Raw genomic sequence first — 21,305 nt, 5'->3', positions numbered from 1 at the left:
TGCTGCTGAGCATCCTCCATCCCGTGCACTCAGAGTGGGAACAGAGCTTGGGGAGAGGGCTTGGCATGGGAAACCTGTCCAGGTAACACCCAGCTGAGTACAGTGATCTCACCCTGCAGTACGGGAGACAAGTTTCAAGACAGGCAGGACATGGATTCCTCTTCAAATAGTACCCACGCTAAGAGGGAAGAAAGGAAGCCACCTGCCTTGAATGCAGCAAGGATACAAGGACCTGGGTGCAAGGATGCTTCTCCATCAGGATGCAGTGGATCAGAGGTACTGCATGCAAAACAACCCCTTTCCCCCTTAGCTTCCCTTGAAATCCTCACCTGGCAGTGAGCTCCCTGCTCACTCCCTTTGCAGACCCAGAGCCGTTGTGTCCCCAGGCAGCCACGGTGGAGCTCAGGGAGCTGTGGAGCAGAGCGAAAAATGAACGAGGATCTCTCCTCACCCGCTCCGCAGCCACTACTGCCCTGCTGCTCCCAGGAGGCAGCATGTGTCCTCCTTCGCTGTTCTCACCCACAGTTATATATTGCGCAGTAAAACCTGGCTGCTGCGGAGAGCCGGGAACAGCCAGAAATAGGGCATGGCTCATGGGGACGCAGGGAAGGAATCATCCCGTTTGGACAGGGAGGTTGCAGAGATGGGGCACCTGGCACCGTAGAGAACTGCTGCACCTGGGGCAGCGTGCAGAGCAGCTGCAGCTGTGCGGGTGTTAAGCCCACAGCCCTTCTGAGCAGCTATGTGCTAACACCTTTATTTGGTTTTCATCTTTAAATAGCTCCCTTATTTTTTTCTTCCAGAGGAATCACAAGCTGGGCTCTGCCACCCTGTGTCCCATCAAGCCTTCTCCCAGTAAGCAGTCTTGTCCCTCTTGCTGGTGGCCCAGTATCTCCGGTAGCACTGGATTTACTGGGGCGGAGTGACCTCTACTGGTTTATAGCTAAAATAATCTCTACATTTTTGCGATCCTTGCAGATAGATGGGGTGATAGGAGGCCTGATCCTTCCCTCCCAGAAAATATTTGCCCACCTGGCAAATACTGCAGTCAGTGGCATTGCCCGTGCCCTCTGGGGAGCAAAGCAATGCTTGGCAGCCTGCCTGGAGCAGGGGCCAACCACGAGCAGTGAACCCCAAGACCTGTATTTTAGGGAAACTTTGCCTAACTGCAGATAAGAGATGTGAAGGCCTCAGCATTTGCTTAGCTAAGTACTAGAGGGATGAGTCTGAATAATGTAGCCTGGGGCTGGAGTACACTGTTTACAGAAACCACAGCCTTGGGGGTTGTAAATATTTTTGAAGTAGAGTGGGTTTTATATGCTACCAAATTAACAGCATTTACATAGCACGGGTACCTTGGAGACTGATCGGTACTGATGTTAATAAGACTAATGCAGTGGAAAGGAAGAGTTAAGGAGCTATAGACCCACATTAAAATATATAAGCCCAGAATGTTATAAATCCAAGTATTGCTGAGGCTGGCTGAGGGCTTCCCAGTACACCATTCTCAGGCTGCATCATCACAAAGATTTTGGAGTAATTTGTCTGCTAAATCCTCACTACCCTGTTTTGCTGAGGCTTAAATTCTGCAGAAGGAGGTAAGTCACGCAAGCACTGGGCCCTGGGCAAGCGCATTGGTTGCTGCTTGTGCTGATTTAGCTGACTTATTCAGAAGTGAAATCAGCATTTAGTGGCAGATGTTATAAATAGCAGCCTCCTGAGCGACTGCACAGCCTTGGGGCCTGAGTCCAGCTATCACCTCCACACGGTGTAACTGATCCAGGAAATAAAACGTGGCGTTCACCATTAGTCAGCCCGGCCAACCTAACTAAAAAATCAGGCTACTGAAGTTACAAGATTAACTTCCACCGAGCTTCTGGTTTCTGTCAGCGTGAGCAAGAAGCAAAACCCTTTGGATTTTGGTGTCTGAAACTGTGCGGACCGGGCTGCACCTCAGGGCCTGATCCCCACAGGCTCGGGGGGGGCTGAGCTCCCCGCAGGATTTGGGCACGCCGAGGACGCTGCTGTGTCCTGGGCCACGCCGCCCGTCCCAACCCAGCCGTGTTTGTGTGACAATGAAACGTTTATGTGAAAATGAAACGTTTCTGCTGCGCAGCGGGGGTTTAACGGGGGGCTGGGGGGCGATGCTGTGGACGGAGAGCTGCTCCAGGTGCTTCTGCCCACAGCTGGCGGCCACAGCTCGCGCGGGGCCTCGCCGTAGGGACAGGGACGGGGACAGGGACGGGGGGTGAGGGGTGAGGGACCCCCCCCAGCAGCGCCCCCCCCTTTGCAATTTGGTCCCTCTCCCTTCCCCGTAGCGCGTTCAGCCTCGCCTCAGCCCCCGCCCCTGCCCAGGCTCTCCCCGTCACGTGACGGGCTCGGCGCGGGGCGTGCTGGGAGTTGTAGTCCGCGGCGCCGCTGAGCGCCATGGCGGCGGCGCCCGGCGGGACTCTGCTTCCCAGCGCGCCCCGCGGAGCCAAGCAGGGCTCGGGGGAGCTGGCCCGGGCCGCAGCGCCTGGAGGGGGGCACGGTGAGAGCCGGGACGGGGAGGGGGGGACAGGGACGGGAGGGGGGGGTGGGGACATGAAGGGGGGGGCCGAGCTGCAGGGGCCGTGTGGGAGGGGAGCGGGCCCGGCTGGGGGGGGCAGCCCCGCGCGGGGCGTTTTTTCCCCTCTGGATTTCGGTTTTGGGGAGCGGTTCCCAGCTCGGGGGCTGTGGCTCTGGGCGGTGCCTCAGGGGCTGTGCCTGGCGCTCTGTGTCCCGGCCCCCCCCCCCCCCCCCCCTCGGTGCTGCCCCCACCTCAGCTCCTGGCAAATCCCCGCGGCCCCCGGGGGCTCCCCCCCGCCCCCCCCCCCCCCTCGCTCGGAGCCCGATCCCGCAGCGGGCCTCGTGTGCCCGCCCTGCCAGGAGCGGTTTCCCCGCTCCCCCTGGTGCCGGGGGGCCTTGGGGTGAGGTTTGGAGGTTTTGTCCCTCCCTGTCCCACGCGAGGCTGTGGCCGTGGGGTGGCAGCGCTGGAGGGGGGGGGACGTGGTGCCAGGCAGGGGCTGTGGCAGCTGTGCGGGGTCTGCCTGTGTGAAGCTGGGCCAGGCGCTTTGGTGCCTTGCAGAGTGATGCCCTGAGAAAAGCCTTTTCTCTTAAAAACCAGCGCAGAGCCCCCACTTTTTGTTAAACGCAGCTGGGAGGGGATGGGAACGAGGCACTTGCTCACCACAGTGAGCCCGAAGCATTTTAAGGTGACACGCATTGTACATAAGTCTCCTTAGCCTCTACTCCACCCCTGAAGCCCGCCTACTCTGCGGGGTAACCGCGTTATGAGGGAGCATCAGCGAGTTCTGCTGCCACTGATACACAGGAACCCTGCCACGCGCTTTGCTTCGGGTTCAACTCTTGGGTACGGGTCTGCGTAGCAGCCCACGTGTCATCAAATCAGGAAGAAAACAAAGCGGCCCAGAGAATGTCCGACAGCAGGGCTCCATCAGCTGGCAACATTCCTAGAGAAAGCCTGGGATGCAAGGCACTTTGGGGTTTGTCTGGGACACATGCGGATGGCAGGAGAGGAGCCGGGGTCCTGCAGTGAGTTTGGTCCCGGTGGCTCGCTGCGGCTCACCTGGGGTTGGGGCAAAGCAGGAACCCAGGGTCAGCTCTCCCACCGCCCGGCCAGCACCCTTCTTCTGGCCTCCCCCTTATTTATTTCCCTTATCCCTCTTCTCTCCTTTTAGAGAAAGAAGTAAATAATGGGGAATAAAAAAAACTTTTAGAATCAGTTACTGTAATATAGGCAGAATAAATGTTATGTCAAACCACGGGCTGGGACAGAAATAGACCTGCAGTCAGGTAACGTGCCTCAAACAGGAACCCCGGGGGTTCCTGCGCCACGCTTTCCCTTACCAGAGATAATGATTCCTATTTTGATACCGGGGTGATCTTGGGGTGTGCTTCCTAAAAAACCGGCGCTGCTCGCATACGTGTCTTGGTGTAAAAGGAAAATGCTGCCTGCTGGAGTGACAGCGGGCATTTTTGTCTCTGAAATACAGATGAAGAAAAGCCTCCGACGGGCCTTTGAGAGTCATGTGAGCCTGTCTGTAAACTTGGGAGCTATTCATTGACTGTGTGTAAGCACAGTGGAAAAAGGAAGTTCACTTCACACCACAGTTTCCTTAGTGTGTTTTTTTTCCTCCCACAAATAGATTTTGTGTGAAAAATCACTGCGGCAGAGCGCAGGACATTGATTTTTATCTATTTCCAATTAAATTGAAAGCACTCCTGTGAATAGAAAGCTCGTTTGTATGTGCTATCTTCCACAAGAAATTCACGGGCGGTTGGATAATCCTTGTGTATCTGTACCTGTTTATCTGTTTCCTTGTGCATGGCTCTTGCAACTGGAGCTTGACTTGAGGATATTGAGGCTGCACAGTGAAATTTTCCATCTAAGTCAGTCACTGGCCGTCAGAGTCGAGCACTGTCCTCCCTTGGCAAACACAAGACTTCTTCCCTGACTGTGACTCTGAGGCCTGTTATCCCAAGACCCTGCAATCCAGTTTGCAGAAATCTTGCCAAAATTAACTGCTAAGCTGGGGAAATGGGAAAAATGTGACTTGTGTGCAAGCGGATCTCAGCCTCTGAACAAAAAATGGTGTTGGGTTGGATCTTGAGGTCTGAGTCCATGCCCGGGGAAGGTTTGAGCTTGCTGCCATGGGTGTCCATGGGGGGAAACTCCCTCCTCCCAGGGCAGCAGCACCGGCGATTCCTTTCTCTTCGTGTGTTGGCATAACTGGTGTTCGTCTGTAATTTGCTCTTCCCCCAGAATTTACGGATCTCAGCTGGGAGCAGCTGCAGCTGGGTGGGGTGAAGCCCTAATTGTGCTCCGAACTGTCCTCGTATTTATTTTCTATTCACACATTTAGAAAAAAAAAATGAAAAAGGAGGCAAAGCCTTTCTAAATCATTTTCGAAGTTACAAAACGCCTGCCAGACTCTGGATGGTGGCTGTTTGTATTGTGGGAAAGCCCGGAGGCTTCGGCTGCGCTGGGGCCCCATTGTGCAAGCCTCTAGCGAGGGGCTCCCAGCCCGACAGGCTCGTGATTTACGCAGCCTTCCTGTCCCCACGCTGTTGCTTTCTTTAGACTGCACGGGCAGAGAAATGTGTTTTCCTCGACGTTGACATAACTGAGACAGCGCGTACCTGCAGCCCGTGTGCAGGAGGAGTCGGCGTCCCGTGCAGGTCCTGTTCTGTTCCAGTGCTGCTGTCACCACCGGGGGCTGTGCTACAGTAGGTCAAATAAAAAGGAAACGGATTGCAGCCCCCACAAAATAATTGCACCCATGTGAAATCCGCACCCTCTGGAGCACGAACACGGGAGGACAGCACGGAGGTGCAGAGAAGGGGAAGGAGCTGCTGGAAATCCGGAGAGCTCTGGCTCCAATGCAGCTGTGCTGACCCCAGTGTCCTTTGCTGTGTTTTTGGAGGGGGCGGTTTTTAGTCTGTACTGCCTTCGTTCTTGAGAGTTGTTCACAGACCCCGAAATGCCCTCTTGGAGGGTTGTTCTGCCATGTGTCTTGTTGTCAGCCTGGAATTTGCAGGTGTGGGCACGCGGTGGTTGTCCTGAAGTGAGGAGAAGCGAAGGGGCTGCTCAGTGCAGACCCGTCTGTGGCTTCTGTCTGTGCCACCAGCGCTGCCCACATCAGCAAAGCGCCTGGCATGGAGCAAACTTCACAGGGTTTGATTTCTCCATAATCACGGTGGTGTTCAGTGGTGTGGTAACAGGAAGACTAAATCTGCCTCACAATACGGGCGTGCAGAATTATCACGGTAAGGAAGGATGTCAGGCTGCATGTACCAGCTGATGCGCCGAGCAGCAGCGCTTTACTTCCCAGCTAACAGCAATCATCCGGTTGTTTCAGGAGCTGGGACGATCCGCGGGGAGCCGGGAGCCAACAAATCATCTCAGCACCTAAATGAGGCGTTAAGTCTGGTGAGTTGGTACCAGTTTCTCTTCCAGCACGTGCGCTTTGCTGGGTCCCAACCGGAGCTGTCTGCCTCAGCTGGAAGGTGCACGTGTCCTGGCAGCGGCCGTCTGTGCAGCCTCAGCCTTTGCCAGGTACCCTCGGAGCACGTTTGTTTGCTGCTGAATAAGACAAGCACCAAAACCGTTGACAGTTTTGTACAGGATGAGTTGCTTCCAGGGGAGCTCCGTACAAACAAGGAGAAGCCAGGAGCCTTTCTGTAAGGTTCCAGCGTGCCAAATTTGTGCAGTCTTTAGTGGTTTGTAGTGGGAACCCTGGGCTTACAGTGGGTCAAGCACTGCGCAGAGATGCTCCTAATTTTAATAGCTTTTTTGGGTGCTGGTTAGTGATATATGCTGGCCTGATTTTTTTTTTCTTTTTTTTTCCTTTCTCTCTTTTTTTTTTTTTTTTCCTCCCATAGATCTCTTGCTGTCTGTCTGAAACTTCGCCAGGGAGCACTTAACAGAAATGGCAGGTAAGGGCACCTCAAACTATGGCAATGGAGAGAGAAAAATGGTTTCAGATAATGTTTTCTGGTATGCCATGGTGGCTGCAATTCATTAGTAATTCATTCACATGCACTTTGCTTTCTGAGATCTTAGTCATCCCTAAAGCTTCTTCTTTTTTTCTCCCCTGCTCATGTTCCTTTTTGTGTAGGTTTGCTAGCAGAGGTTACGGGTCTAGCATTAAAGACCTAGGTGTGACTTTTTTGAAAGTTTGATGAGGTTGGAATTTAATAATAAAACGAGAGCAGTTCCTTCCTTTCAGAGGCTAAACAACTTTCCATAGCGTTCCTAGCTGTGCTGTCAGTTTTGATACAGCTTAATTCTACTTGTAGTTAAACTAGTAACAAGATTCCTCCTAACTTTTTTAAAATAAGCCAAAGTCCAGGACTTGTACCCAGCTGCTGTTCATTGGTAATAAGGTTTAGTTTTTGAAAGCATGGATTGTGCTTGCTTATGTAACGTGTTGATCCAAGCCTTGATACGAGTGCTGGAGCACTCCAAGTAACGCAGTCAGACGTGAAAGTGGATATTTTCATTTGATTTCTTTGTCTTTTCTTGGGAATAACCCAGAACACTGGAAAACTACACGGGTCTTTGGATAGGAGAAAGCAGTCACCTGGCTTCTTGGAGCTGGGCAGCCACAAAGAGGTGTAATCCCGATACTTCTGTATCAAGCAAACCGGTATGGAAGTACTTTATGAGCTTGAAAATTGCAGTGGCTGGTGCCCAGGCGGCCAGCTGGTTTTTGCCCCATCATTTGGGGCCTTCTGCACTAGAGGCTGGCAACAGCTTTATTGTTGGTGAGAGATCTGTGCTGAAGGGGGGAGAAAATGGAACAGAGCTGAACTGAAGCTGTATCTTCTGTTGAAGAGGGACAGAACAAAATTTCCACGTCCCTCCTAAAAAGCATTGTTAAAGAATCCTCTCTTACTGTGGTCAGTTAACCTTGGTCTCGCTGACTTCCCTAGAGAGCTGACTCTTCAGCTTTATGAGCTGCACCCTCTTTGTTTCCCTTGATCCAGCACTGTTAGGTCCTTTTACGGACATCTGAGACAAATTGTCCAGGAGAAAGCCCACGAGGTGTTCATAACTTACTGAAAGTTAGCGCTAAGAAGTCCAAATTCCTATGGACTTTGAAAGCAGCCAGGGGAACTCAGTGCTCCGTGTGATGTGGTTAGCAGTAGGCGTTAACCAGTAACTAATGCCAGCCCGAGACGGCATCTGAATTAATGCAGGATGTGTTTAGAGGTGACGGGTGAGGAGGGGCAGCAGATGTAATGTTTGTTTTCGTGAGGAAAGGTCTGAAAAATCAAGCTGGGCTGGTGACTTAAGAGATTCTTCCATATTTAATTGTTATGTACTCACAATGGGTGTTATCCCCATCGTATTTTCTGCATGAACATGTCTTTCCTTTGCGTGAAATAAAGCACTTTCTTTCCTAAAGCATGGCATACAGCTTTAGACGCTTCCCTGCCAACCTTCAAATGAAGTTAAGAAGCTGCTCCTGCAGAACGTCTTCTCACACAGAGATAATGGCAAGAGAAGGGGAACTCTTGTGCTGACAGTTCTTGTTCAGACATTTCCTCTCGTCTTCTGTGCCATTTGGAGGTTTTCCCAGGACATTCTTCATCTCTTCCTCTGGTTGTTTTTAATTCTGTTTACTGGGGCTGAAGTAGACGAGAGACAATTAGTCACAATGCCCTGGAATCAAACTTTAATCAAGACTTGAAGGCAAGAGCAAACATTCCCAAACATGTAGAAACTCGCATCCAGGCACACGTGCATTGCACAGATGTGTCTGTGCATCTGTCTAGAAGCTGACAGCAGCTTAAATACAGAGGATTTAGGCATTTAATTACTTGATTTTTAAAATGTAATTTCTTCCCAAGGTAAGTTCTTCACTGTGTTGCTTTTGTCAGCATTTGCCGATTTATGGTATCTGAATGCAAAGCTTTTTTTTTTTTTTTCTTTTTTCTTTTTCCCCCCTCTGGGTCTTAACCTTGCATAAAAACTTGACTTAGAAAGAAAGAAGGGGACATTCATGAATCTCATAAAAGCAAAATCATCCCTGATGTCTTGCCTTGCCTCAACTGGATGGCATCTGAGTACTGAATTCCAGTTAGGGATGCCTTCTTTACAGTCACGAGCAAGTATCTACTACAGGGCCTAAGCCTTGCCCCAGCAAGCCCACCCACTCAGAGCTTGTGTCTGCTTTTCTCTGGAAGACCACCAGTCTTTCCTCCTCCTTGGGTTTTCTGAGGGTTTCTAACTTAAAACCTCTGGGCAGTGTTGCCCCCAGGTGTTGCTGGCCTCTGCCCACCTCCTGAGGAGCTTTGTCCCTGAATTTCTTTTAAGGTGTCTTTTGGTTTGTTTATTGATTGTCACGAATCCCGTCGTACTCGGAGGGCTGTCCGGGAAGGTGTGGAGGATGTCACACTTGTTCAGCTGTGCAGGATCATTTCTGCATTCAGTTAATCTGTTCTGTGTTCTGTGTTGTAGAAAAGGTGAATAACTTCCCACCGCTCCCCAAGTTTATCCCTCTGAAGCCATGTTTCTACCAGAATTTTGCAGATGAAATACCCATCGATTATCAGGCCCTGGTGAAAAGAATCTACCACATATGGATCTGTAAGTTGAATAAAAAACCTGCCCTGGAAGATTGTTTGTGTGTAATAGAAAAACGTAGAATTTGATCATTTAAAAGCTTTAAGATTCTGGCTGCGATTAAGTGATAAGAAACAATGATTCCTCTTAGAATGCTATAATTTACCTGTATGACCAAATTTCAAGCTGCTGTGCCTTGAATCTTTGTTGCAGAGCTGCTGCTGAAGAAAGGAGAGAGCATCAGTGCTAGAAAAGCCTATTAGTAAATTCGAGGAAGAGAAGAGCAGACTGTATCTGCTGTTTTTTCTAATGTCAAGTGATATTTCAGCCCCCAAAATAGCCCTTTTAAAGTAATTCCTGATTAACAGAGAATAAGAGGAATAGGAGAATTGAAGGCTAGAAGATTAACGTGACCTGTATTGCTCGCTGCCCATCTCCCCACCTTGCTTTGTGAATGCTGCCCCCCAGTTTGTGCCAGCCAGGTTTCCCCTCCCCATCGAAGCAGCGCCTTCCAGCCTTACACTGCCTCTTCCCTTAGCCCCCAGAACGTTCCCAGCCCTGTTCTGAAGGGCGTTGATCCTCTTGGTCACAGCTGGTGATTTGCTGATATTCTGTAGGAGCAGAGCTGCTGGCTCTCTGGGCTGGCGTTGTCTGGCTTAGCGATTCAAAAGCCGGTAATGAAAATTGACCATTCTTCTCCAAGGAATAAAATCGGATGAAAAATGGTGTGGCAGGCCTAGGGAACCACAGGGAATGCTTTGGAAGATTAAAAATCTTTTTGCCTTGCTTATCTTTTTTTCCCAAAATGCTTGTCATCCCATTTACCCTTCTCACTGAAGGAAAGCTTGTTTTCTGCCAGATATGCATTTGGTAGCCTGGCTTTTATTCCAGATGTATAGGATGTGTGTATGAGAGAGATTTGTGTGCATAAATAATAGCATAATCTATCACTCCATTGTTCTTTCGTTATTTAGAGATGCTGAAATGAGCTCTGTAATTTTCTTGCCTGAAGAAACTGCTTGTCCCTTCAGACTAACTGGTTAAATGTTGCATGCTGCAAAGCTGCCTTTGTGTGGGACTCTCCTTAAACAAAGCACCCCTCAGTCAAGTTAATGGAAGGATGGAGAGGTGCCAGCCATTTAGGCAACTGGTCATATGCACGGCTGGGGAGACCTGGAATTTTCACCATGAGTTTTAAATTTCCATCTGCTGCACAGTTTTCAGGGGTGTCTCCCTGACTTTTGGGGATGGGACAGAGAGCAAGAGATATGTACAGAGGGAAGGCAGTAAAGAAGAAAAGGCCAGTATTAAAAATAGAAACATAAAAGTCGTTGCTAGAAGGTTGAACGCTCATTACTTTAATTGGATGTGAACATTTTATTAAGATGGATGGTGGCTTGGGGGAAAACTGTACCAGAGCTCCCACTGCTGGCGAACAAACTCCTGCCTGACACGTAGGGAGAACCAGAAGCTCCTTCCAATGTTGTAGGTGCTCTCGACTTGGTATGTTTTTGGTTTTGTTTTCTCAACTCGATAACTTTTGGAAAACAATTGACTTCTGGAAATAATAATTCTGAGAAGTACAGCTAATTGTTACGTAAATGAAATTTAAATAATTAAAACTCTTTCCCCCTTGTAATAAGATACATCCAAACCAACGCATGTAAAGCCTTGTTGTTAGCTACTTAGAAGAGGGAGAACATTTATTTTTTGTAGCAGTGTTTTATTTTAGTTTTCACGTAACTTGTATATCGGAATAAGCAGCTGGGTTAGGATGCCTTACAAGCTAGATTCTCCTGGCTGTATTGTCGATATTATTTTGTGACCACACAATTTTGTAACTGTTTAGCAGCCCCTGAGATGAGTGAAGGCAGAGAAAAGAGTCACTGGAGGAAGAGGCAAAGCTGGCACCAAGCATCAGAAGACCAAGCCAGAGATGTGCAAGCGTGCTGCAGAGCCACAGCTTGTAGGAAAGAAAGGAATGGGCAGGGCACGTTTGCTTACCACAGGGGAAGAGAAGCTGAGGGATTTATTTTTGACTTGGTAAATGAGAGTGGGGTCTAAAGCGATCCTACTGTGACCTCGTCCCCAGGCAGTACCGAAGGGTTCTTGGTGTTCGGACTGTCTGCCTTCTCATTTCTCTTTGTCTGTGCTAATTGGTTCGGGTTACCCCCAAAAGATTTTATGAATTACCACCTGTTTTCCAAAATCTGAGCTTGTAATTGGGCTAAGCCTGCTAGACCCCGGCAGAGCATGGGGGATGCAGGGACAGCTGCAGGAGTCTGTCAAGTATTAGGGGGAAGGCGGGGAAGGAGTCCCTGGCACGGGGACTGAACTCAGCCTACAGAACCCAGGAAGCGTGCAGCCTCGCTGCAGCAGTAAAGTTGAGCTTCAGAGAAAGGGGGTGGCAAAGGCATTTCCTGCACAGTTATTGAGTGCGGCGCTGGTGCCCTCTGGGATCTGTTGTCAACTGTTCTTTTTTATCCAAGTGGCAGGGACAGGCATGTGAAAGGGCCTTTAAGCCACCCTTATGTTCACATGTTCTCAGCCTGATTGGAGTTTGCGTATTCCCTTGCTCAAGGCAGCACTTAGAAGCCCTGAAGCTGCTTCCAGACTTTCTCAGAGGCCCAGGGAAATGGGGAGAGGCCCTGCAGGGCACTCTGCTAGCTCTAATAGCTCCTGAGGCAGCAAGCACAGAGACCAAAGCAATGGGATGCTGAGTGCACGGCAGATTTTTACACCCCTCTGCTCTCATTAAGGGGTTATGCTACAAATGGGGGTGGCTCATTGTTCAAAACAGTCCCGGGCTGAGCCTTGTGCTGGTCGCGCCAGTTGACTCCCAGATGTCCATCCTTTGGCAGGCCCCAGAGGAGTTTCCTCACCCTCTGGAAGGGGACGCGTGTCCGTGCTGCCGGCCCCTTGGCTCACAGCAGAAAGCTGCGACCCCCTCGGAGCGGTTGTGTTGTTGGGCAGGAGTTTCCCACCGTGGTGTGGATCCTTCCTATTATAATGCTGGGTGTTTATTTCTCCTCCGATGTGAAACAGCACGAGTTCACGCTCTTTCCTGTGCTCTCTTTACAGTTTACTGCATCACGCTAGTAGTGAATATAATTGCGTGCCTGGCCTGGTGGATCGGAGGAGGCTCTGGGGTCAATTTTGGCTTGGCCATCCTCTGGCTTATTCTCTTCAGTCCCTGCGGTTACGTCTGCTGGTTCCGCCCGGCGTACAAAGCCTTTCGGTAAGTGAGAGCACACGAGGCAGTTTGCTTCCTCTGGGAGAGAGATGTGTTGTTGCTGAGGAGTGCCCCTCTGGAGAGCTGGATAAAGATGAAGGGTTTGATACCTGAACATCTCATTGTCTTCGGAATTGTTTTCAGCGAAGAATGTGGCGACTTTTAAGTAGTAGATGAAGGGCTGAGGGTCACCTGCCTCCTCGGATTGGAGGTGAGCAGCACCGAGTAGTCTGCCACTTCTGTGAGGATGAAATTCATATCTCACCCAAATATCTCAGGCTTAGCAGCACCCTCCTAGCAGTATAACATCAGGGTGGGTATTGATTTGGTAAAGCTTTGCTGTGGGCTGTTTTGGTGGAAGACTATTAAGTTATCAGGAGCCAAGTACTCTTCTGGATTTTGTCTCTAGACACCTGAGAACGTGGCTGCTTTGCTTTTTATAAAGAAGTGGTTCACTAGGGCGAGTCCTTCTGAAACTCCACAGGTCTTTAAAGCCATCCTGCATTTTTACTTTAATTAATAATTGTTTGCATTTGCTCGTGCTTCTCGTGTATCACAAGGCATTATTCAGACATTAATGCATAAAGCTCATCAGAGCTGTGAAGGTCCCAAGCATTTTCCAGTCTCGTGTAGGGAGGGGTGGCACAGAGGGGAGGTGACACGCAGTCTGACCACACTGTGGTCGTCAGCAGACCCCACACTGGAGTCAGGGATTTGGACTCTGAAGGGGAAGCTCCTTCTGGTTCCCCACTACCAGAATCCTCTGGATTTTGATCATTTACCAGATTCTGTGATGAGTTACTTTAGATAGCAGCAAAAGCAGCTGACAGATACGAGAGTTGGCAAACGGGGTCCTGTCTGTTTAACACATGCTAGGTTAGTTGCTTAAATGCTCTTCTGAATTTACACTTCGTGTACTAACAACACTGGGCAGCTAATGCACCCGAGGTGCTTAAATATCGGTGACTACATGGGGGAGTACAGGGGAGGATTATTTCTGACTGAAAGGGAAGGCCACTGCGTTGGATTCATCTGAAAGTTTTAAAAGATGTGGAAATACCAGCTCTGAACTCTTGCCCTCTGGGTCTGGGGTTTTGTCCCCATCTCTAGTTCAGAAGCCCGAGAGCCTCCAAGTGCCGACTGGAGCTCTGTTCAAAGAGCATTTTCCGTTCTGAAGTCTGGGAAAAATTACTCTTCTTCATTGACCTCCTCTGGGCTTACAAGGACCGTTTCTAATTATTTCTTTAATGTTGTTTGTATGTGTTTATGCAACTGAATACGGAAAGGTCCCTGAGGTTACTCTGTATAAAGACTTCCACAGTTTAAAAAAAGAATAAGCCCTAGAGACAGACTGGCAAGCCCAGAGATCGTCAACTTTGATGTCCGTCGTAGAAGAGGCTTGAAAAACACCGCAATGGGGCAGTGCGGGTAGTTTTGGGGCTGCAGGTAGTCCTGGTTCTGGAAAGCCAGGTCAGGTCTACTCGCTGTGGCGTTTGGGAAGACGCAGCCCTTCCACACTGGCATCGTGTGCTCTGAGGATGCTTTCGTAAAACCTTCGTCATACAGCTGCATCCAAAATTAAATTAGCTGCAGAGCTTTGGCGCTAGGGCAAAGCTGTTGCAAATCTGCACCAGAAAGCTGGATCAGAAATCACCTTTTCTGTGTATCCTCACTAATTCCCAGAGATCCTTTCAAGTGAAGACTCCTCCAGCCCTTTCAGGTCTTAGTTGCAAGAATCTGCTTGAAGGCTCAGCCTGGAGCCTAATCCTTTGTTAATTGGATTATGACAGGCACTACTGTGAACAGGCCATGTTTGAAGTATTTCTTCCACATTGCTGTACTCTGAGGTGCTGCTGTTTGAAAGGTAGGATCACGAGGATTCTCAGGGATGGTTTCATTCTCTCACAGCGTCTCTCTAGCCATCTCTTTGGGAGATGGAAGATAATGTTATCAGCACATGAGGAGCAGCCGGGCTCTGGCTGGAGGTTTTCCCACTTGTGTCAGAGTAGGCAGGGTTCGTGGCTTTGGCTTGGCCGGAGCCTGTTGTCCTGCCTCCCTCAGCTTTTGACATTATGGGCTAGAACTACGGAGACCATTATAATAGATGTACTTCCAGTGTTTGAGCAGGGGCTGGGAATGACTGAAGCTCTTTTGTCAAGTCCCTACTGCACCAAATTGCTGCTTTAGCTCCTGAAATGTTTTTGTAAACCTGTTCTGTAGATCATGGGCCCTTTGGGTTCCTGAGAGAGTGGGAATAGCTCATATCATAAAAAATGATAGGTCAGCTGGCTTGGAGGGTTTCAGAGCTGTGCCTGGGCTTACAGTGGAAGGCAGGCTCATCGACACAGCTGATTTAATAGGACAAAGATGTCCTGTGGCAGAACAGCGCTGTGCTCCAGTGTGCCCAGAGACCATGAACAGATCTGGGACCATTTTCCTATTTGGAATTATACTCACACTGCCTATTTCACCTGCATAAATCAAAAGGACCTCACATAGTCAGAACCCTCTCAGTGTACACATTCTGAAGATGTGGAGTCTGTGCAGATGCCAAAGCAAAGCACACTTCTGTGTTTCCCTAAGCAGCGTACCACCCTCTTCTCGTGTGGCTATTTTTCCTCCTGTTCTGTCCCAGTGCTGGGTTAGTAACTGTAGGCGTGTAAGCTTCACAACAAGCAGGCACTGAGACTTTCCCAGCTGGGCTCTCGTGCTCAGGGGTCACTTTTAGCACATGGGCAAACTGCCTCTGGTGTCTGGGCTCTCTTGTGCCTGCTTGCTGGTGGCCGAGCTGCGCAGGTATCCGGTAGCACTGACTTCAGACATTCGGTCAGAGAAATGATTTGGGCACTCTGTGTTCCGCAGGAGACTGCCTTTCCTCGTGTGTCATCATATATGTAATTACTTCGGTAGAGCAATTGCAGGAGCCAGGCTTATTGGAAGAGATTAGGCACTGATGATTCATGGATCTGTGCGCTTTCACTGCCAGGGAAAGAGGAGTTGTCCTCAAAGTTCATCGCTGTTGAGGGACTTTTCTGAGATAGCACGCTTGAACGTGTGTGTGTGTGATGGGGTCAAACGTTAACAAGAAGCAATGCAGGGTTCCGGTGTCCTCCTAACTGCCTCTTTCTCCTTCCTTTGCAGGTCAGACAGCTCGTTTAATTTTATGGCTTTTTTCTTCATCTTCGGCGCACAGTTTGTTCTCACGGTCCTGCAGGCAATCGGTTTCTCTGGATGGGGAGCTTGGTAAGCAGGACACACCTGGAGCCTTACAGCTGAGCCCTCAGCTCCAGTGCCTGAGAGTTTCAGCCTACGGGCTGTTTCCCTGAGCATTAGAGGAGCTGGTGGGAGTCTGTACAGGGTGGGGTGGAAGAAGCTTTCTGATTTCCTCTGTGGCATAATTATATCTGCTCTTGGAGTACACAATTCTGTCTATTCCCATTGCTGGCTATCGCAAAAGTTCCTGTATTGGCAGAAGTCAGATATCTTCACCTGCCTGTTTGTTGTTTGTTTGTTTTTTAGCACCTTCCTGTAACGTCCTTCCTTTCTGCTGTTTAACCAGAGAGTTTCAAGATTGATCTGATCCTCTCTTAGCATTGCCCTCAAAGTATTTGCAGCACATGTTGAACAGTGCGTGATGACTCACTGTTGGCCTATAGAGCAAGTATTGTGAGAGCTGTCCTAAAATAAATGGAAGCATTTTAGTGTCTGTCCCTGGTTATGTTATAATTATTTGGCATTTTAACTTTCTGTCTCTGGAGACTTGAGAGCAATTCCTGCTGAAGCTGCAAATAATAGAAAGTCCTAGACTCTGCACAGCATTTAGTTTTAACTGCTGATGCTCTCAAGTTGCCCTGTCTGGTTGTTGCCATCAAAGGGAATGGAGATGCATTACAGATGGGAGGACCCTGATGTTCCATGTTCCCAGGTCTGTTCTCTGGTTGCACAACCTCTGCACTGTCAAAAGCATCCTGGGAATAAATCTTCTCTCCCTGAAGCCTCACTGTGCAGCTGGCTGTCCCCTAAAGGTCTGAGACTGGATTAGCAAGGGATGCTGGCGAGTCAGATTTGAGATCTAGGGGAAATACCTGTCTGAGCTGCATTTAGCTCTGACCATCCTCTTCACTGTTTTTTTTTTTGTTTGTTTTTGTTTTTTTCTTCAATTTCGGAAGCTTTAAGGCTGCCTTGTAACTTCTGTGTGTGCGTAAACCATCTTTCTGGTAACAATTGTGCTTAAAAAAGAGAGCAGTAATGATACTGTTTCTTTGTTTCTTGCAGCGGGTGGTTGGCAGCAATTACTTTCTTTAGCACCAACGTTGCATCTGCTGTGTTCATGCTGTTTCCTGCCATTATGTTTACAATGTCAGCGGTCACAATGCTCATCTGCATTTTAAGGGTAGGTGCTTCAGGTGTCTCTCGGACTTGGAATATCGGTGTTTCGTATTGCAGTAACATGAACAGACAGCCACTGCGAACCATCACTGCCTCTAAAGGTTTTGTAGTGTAGTCGGTGTATCTCAGACTATTTAGAGGACTGGTGCAGATAATGCAGGACAGCTTGAGCTGGATGTGTTCCCCGTTCCATGTTCCTTTATGTCACTTAAGCCAAGGGACTGTAAAGGTGAAGCATCTCAAGACGTCTGCAGCAGGGACAGGGTGGCAGGATGGCAAGCGGTCCTCGGTTGTCTGCAGAACACTGGATTTGGATATAAGACCTTCTGGAAAGCTTCAGAAGACTGATGGCATAGGAGGACAGAAGATAGAAGGGAAAGAGGACAGGCAATTAGCCCAACAAAACCCTGTCTCAGAGTAGTTGCCATCATGGAGATTGCCACAGGTTCATGGCAGCGTTTTGCCCCCTGTCACCATGTTTAGTGCCACTGCCCTGTGCCGTCAGGCATTGCCTGGTGGTGTGACATTTAAACCAGGTCTTTAGTGCCCCTGGATTCCTGGTGTAGGTTTTTTCATGTGCCGCAGCTGAGTCCTTCAGCCTCAGCCCCACTGAAGCAGCAGTGACAGTTTTATGGGGTTTTCAGCCCACTAACCCGGGCTAACTGCCTTGCTGCATGGACTGTTGCTGTGGGATCCCCAGCCTAAATCCCAGGTGTATGGCTAAGACAAGTTCAAGCCTTGCATTGATACTATCCGTTTGCACCTCTTTTCATTATGTGATTATATTTTTTTGTGTTTTTTTTTTTTTCCCTTGGAAAAACAGCTGTTTGCAGAGAGAGAGAAACAAACAGTACCAAATGACAACAGGACTTCTCAGGAAGAGGTGTAGGTATCCACTGCTGATTTTTCCTCTTGTTTTACTCCGTTAGGTTCACAAGATCTACCGAGGGGCTGGTGGAAGCTTTCAGAAAGCTCAGGACGAGTGGAACAGCGGTGCATGGAGGAACCCCCCCAGCAGGGAGGCCCAGTACAGCAATTTTTCTGGGAACAGCCTGCCGGAGTATCCCACAGTGCCCAACTATCCCCCGGGAAACCAATGGCCTTAAGCAGCAACAGCTGCAAATTGCCTGGATTCTCTTCTTTTTTGGTCCTTTTATGATTGTTATTTGAAAAGATCATTTGCATTCCCCTACACGTACCCCAGTCTTCATGGGGACTTTCTTGTTTTTTTGTCTCCTCATCACTGCAGAAGATGTGTGCTGTCAGCCCACGCCACCTCAGGAGCTCTGCACGGCCTTATCAGGATAGTTTTTGTTTGTTTCTGTTGTTACCAGTATTTGCCTTGTTGCAGACTGAGGAACCAACCGTTCACTGCCCTTGCTTAAGGACTGCTCTCATGACCATATGTGCAGAAGGCTGGCTTCCCCGTGACGGTGAACACTACCAGAACTGCTCCTTCTCCTGCCTCCCCGCTTGGTTTTCATCACATGCACAGCACACCGCCAAATCGTCTGTAGTTGTAACAAACACAATCAGAGCATTAGTAGCACCTGGTGTTTGCTCTCCCGGATGAATGATCTGGAATTTTTCACTCTAAGGGAAATGCAACACCTGAATTATCTGGTACTAGTGATATTGAAGGTATTTGTAAAATCTACAGCTTCATTTGCTTGCGCTCTCTGGTGAAGAATCCTTTAGATAACAGCGCTTGCTGCGGGTGAGTGCTGTTCAGATACTAAGTCCATAAGAGTCCTCATTTGCCTGGCTATAGAACTATTGTTATGATAGAAGTCTTGCTTTCCCTGCCTCCAAAAGTTTTTGCTAGATCCGTGTGCTGCAGAGATGCAAATTCATCTCATTTTGTGAAACTGACTGCTCACTAAAAGCCTGATTCAAAGCCCACTGGAAACTATTGAAAAGCTGACTGCTGTTGGGCTTTGGACCTGGCTGCCTGGGTGACGTTCACCCCTTTCCAGGCAGGCAGCGCAAGATCTCTGTGCCATCTAAATTCCAGGTACGTGGCGTCAGGATTTTTGTGCTGACCCAATACATGCCGTACTGGACACGCCTTGTCCTGTTGGGACACCTTTTTTTTCTGGGCTCCTGGCCAGTAGCTGGGTGCCAGCTAACTATTGATCTCAGTGCTGGGGCCCCAGCGTGGTTTGGGAGTAATTCCATTACAACTGATAAATTGAATTCTGCCTTCTACCGACGCAGTTAAAATCCAACCGCTCTGCAGTGAGTTGTCTCAGAAAGCTCGTTAGTCCTCATAGCTGACGCTAGCTGTGCAGAGCTGGTACGTGGCTGCGTCGCCAGCAGTGATTTCCTTCCCTGTACGAGCAGGGGGAGAGAGGTTCTTGCCTTTCCCCAGGAATCAGCTGAAGAGAGGATAAAGCTGTTGGGAGGGGTTGTTTCCCCTGAGAGCTAGCATTAGTCTCATCGCTCATCTTCATCTCATGCATGTACATCAGGACTCCTGGAGCCTGAGCCATCCAATTCCCCTGTGTCCTAAAACGATCCAAGCAGCAAAGGCTGCAGTCTTTTCCTTTCCTTCAACAGCCTGCTATGAACTTTCTCAAACCTGTTAGAACTGGGAGCTCAGTTCCCAATATTTTAATAGGGAGTTGAGTGTTCAATGTTTGCAGCTCTGGGAATTTCAACGGACAGAGAAGGGCAGAGTGCTCCAGTTTGGAGACTTGAGAGGTGTGGGGCACCCTGAGAGTCAGGCCCAGAGCCTGGCCAGTTGTAGAAAGTGACGCCAGAGGTGTTACACTGGAAGTGGAGTCACTCCATGTCCACACTAAATAACTGGAAAGCAAAATTGGCTCCTGGAAAGGGGCAGGGAGGTTGTCCTTGGCTAGGTGGAACTGATTTGCAAGTGATCTTTTGAAAACTGTCTCTACATGTGCCTTATCTAATAAAATGTTAGTTCATGAAGGAGAACTTTTCCTTCCCCATCCCCCAGGCAAAACTTCCCATTCACTCTATTAACTTTTCCCGTGTCCTACTGTAAATACTAAGTGAAGTACAGCTTGGAGTCTGCATGACACCTTTGTTACTAGGGCCAAAGCAAAAGCAAACATTAATGGGAGGTCAGAGCCTCCTCGAACTTCAGTTTACAAGCAGCACTGACCCCCTGCTGCAGAGCCAGCCTTTTGCTGGCTCTGGCTCATGCTCCAAACACAAGGTTGTTTTTTTCTTGCGAGTGTGCAATGTGCTTGTAAGTACAAATGCTCGATGCCTTCATTAATAGAATACAACCCGGTCGTGTTGTCAAGCTTTTAGGTGCCTTTGTCTTGTGTCAAGTGAAATGTTAAGTGTTCTTTGTCGCTTGCCATCAGAGAGTGATAAAAGAACTGCCTGTCGAAGAACTCCCTGGAAATACGATTTCACTGCAGGGGAGCAAGGTGAGGTGAATGGGGCCGCACTCGAGGGTGGCCATGCTGGGGGCCCAGACATGGGGTGCCCGTGCAACGCGCTCCTCTGGCTCTGACCCCTGCCATCCTCAGCCTTTTGCCAAATTTTTTTCAGCAGTAGTTGTGGTCTTTTTTTTTTTTTTTTTTTTTTTTTTTTTTTTTTTTTTAGTGTTTCAGGTTGAAGATTTCAATTGAACCAAGAGGAGAAGCGTTGCCAGGGGGCTCTTGAGTCCAGCTTCTCTTTCTCCCCTTGGATAACCCGGGGGTCTCTTTTAAAGCACCCATCCTCACATCTCCAACCTTCTTGATGCAGTGAGGGGTGCGTACTTAGGAGCCTGCAAACCAAAATGGTTGGAGGCAGACACCAATGTCATGATCCATTAGCAAGCACTGCCTGAGATTTCTAAAGAGCTTAAATGAAACCTCCCAGGACGGGAGCTGCCATCTCCAAGCACATCGCCCCCCTCCATCCTCTTCGATGCCAGAAACTGTAATTCCAGAAAGTTGACTCAACACACTGCCTGAACTGCTGTGGCTTTTTTTTTTTTTCCAACTCCTCTGTATGTTTTTTAATGTTTACATTAGATTTCTAAGACTCTTTAACACCATTAACCTGGACCTGGCTCCTGGTTTCATTCGGCATCATGCGGCACGTACGTGTGTGATGTTTCGTGTCACTTGTGGGGCTCTGGTTTTTGTTTGTGTTTTTCTTCTGATCACAAGACAATAAATGCTCATCCTGTGCTTGATGAGAAGAACTGGCTGCATTAGAGAAGTGTGTCTGTTCCTAGGTAACCAGAGTTATCTGGCAGAGGGAAATGGCGAAATCTCTATTTTCTTCCAGTCTCCCACCACTTTTTTTTTTCCCCTTAAAAGAACAGCACGTTTATGGATGAGGCTTACCCTCGTGCTGGGGACCACCACAAGAGTTGGCGTGCTGTAGTTTGTGTTCTTGCAGATGCCTGACAAGTGTTTTACACCGATGTTACCATTGTTCTCATTTCCTAGCTATGGAGAAGTGCAGGTGATGGGGTGCGCCGGGGTTGAACCCTCCTTCCTGGCCTCTCCTTAGCAGCACACGTTCACGTTGGCCTTTTGCAGTGCTGGCCTCTGCCTTGTCTGGTTTGCTGCCTGGAAAGATCCTGTCATCCCTGGG

At 49.1% G+C, this 21,305-nt stretch overlaps 1 protein-coding gene across 3 annotated transcripts; it reads left to right on the top strand.

The window, feature by feature from the left end:
* Positions 1-2,378: 2,378 nt before the first annotated feature.
* SCAMP4 (secretory carrier membrane protein 4) lies at positions 2,379-20,912 on the top strand. 3 transcript variants are annotated; one of them, XM_068661363.1, is made up of 8 exons: positions 2,379-2,530; positions 5,901-5,971; positions 6,424-6,477; positions 9,008-9,136; positions 12,194-12,350; positions 15,486-15,587; positions 16,620-16,737; positions 17,663-20,912. In XM_068661363.1, exons 3-8 carry the CDS (start codon positions 6,471-6,473, stop codon positions 17,837-17,839), a joined length of 690 nt encoding a protein of 229 aa, XP_068517464.1. In that variant the 5' UTR covers positions 2,379-2,530; positions 5,901-5,971; positions 6,424-6,470; the 3' UTR covers positions 17,840-20,912. The 3 variants fall into 3 exon arrangements, with proteins under 3 accessions (XP_068517464.1, XP_068517465.1, XP_068517466.1); XM_068661364.1 differs by lacking the exon at positions 2,379-2,530 and adding an exon at positions 4,326-5,808; XM_068661365.1 differs by lacking the exons at positions 2,379-2,530; positions 5,901-5,971 and adding an exon at positions 6,002-6,097.
* The last annotated feature ends 393 nt before the right edge of the window (positions 20,913-21,305 follow it).

This window comes from Anas acuta, chromosome 26 (assembly GCF_963932015.1).
Source record: "Anas acuta chromosome 26, bAnaAcu1.1, whole genome shotgun sequence".
Taxonomy (NCBI): domain Eukaryota; kingdom Metazoa; phylum Chordata; class Aves; order Anseriformes; family Anatidae; genus Anas; species Anas acuta.
Note: the sequence above shows the minus strand (reverse complement) of the source record. Positions and strands in the feature narration are given on the sequence as shown.

Excerpts from the sequence above, each read along its gene's own strand:
- SCAMP4 (XM_068661363.1), top strand. Across the intron at positions 12,351-15,485 it reads CCGGCGTACAAAGCCTTTCG|GTCAGACAGCTCGTTTAATT; the intron begins GTAAGTGAGAGC and ends CTTCCTTTGCAG. Across the intron at positions 16,738-17,662 it reads TGCTCATCTGCATTTTAAGG|GTTCACAAGATCTACCGAGG; the intron begins GTAGGTGCTTCA and ends TTACTCCGTTAG.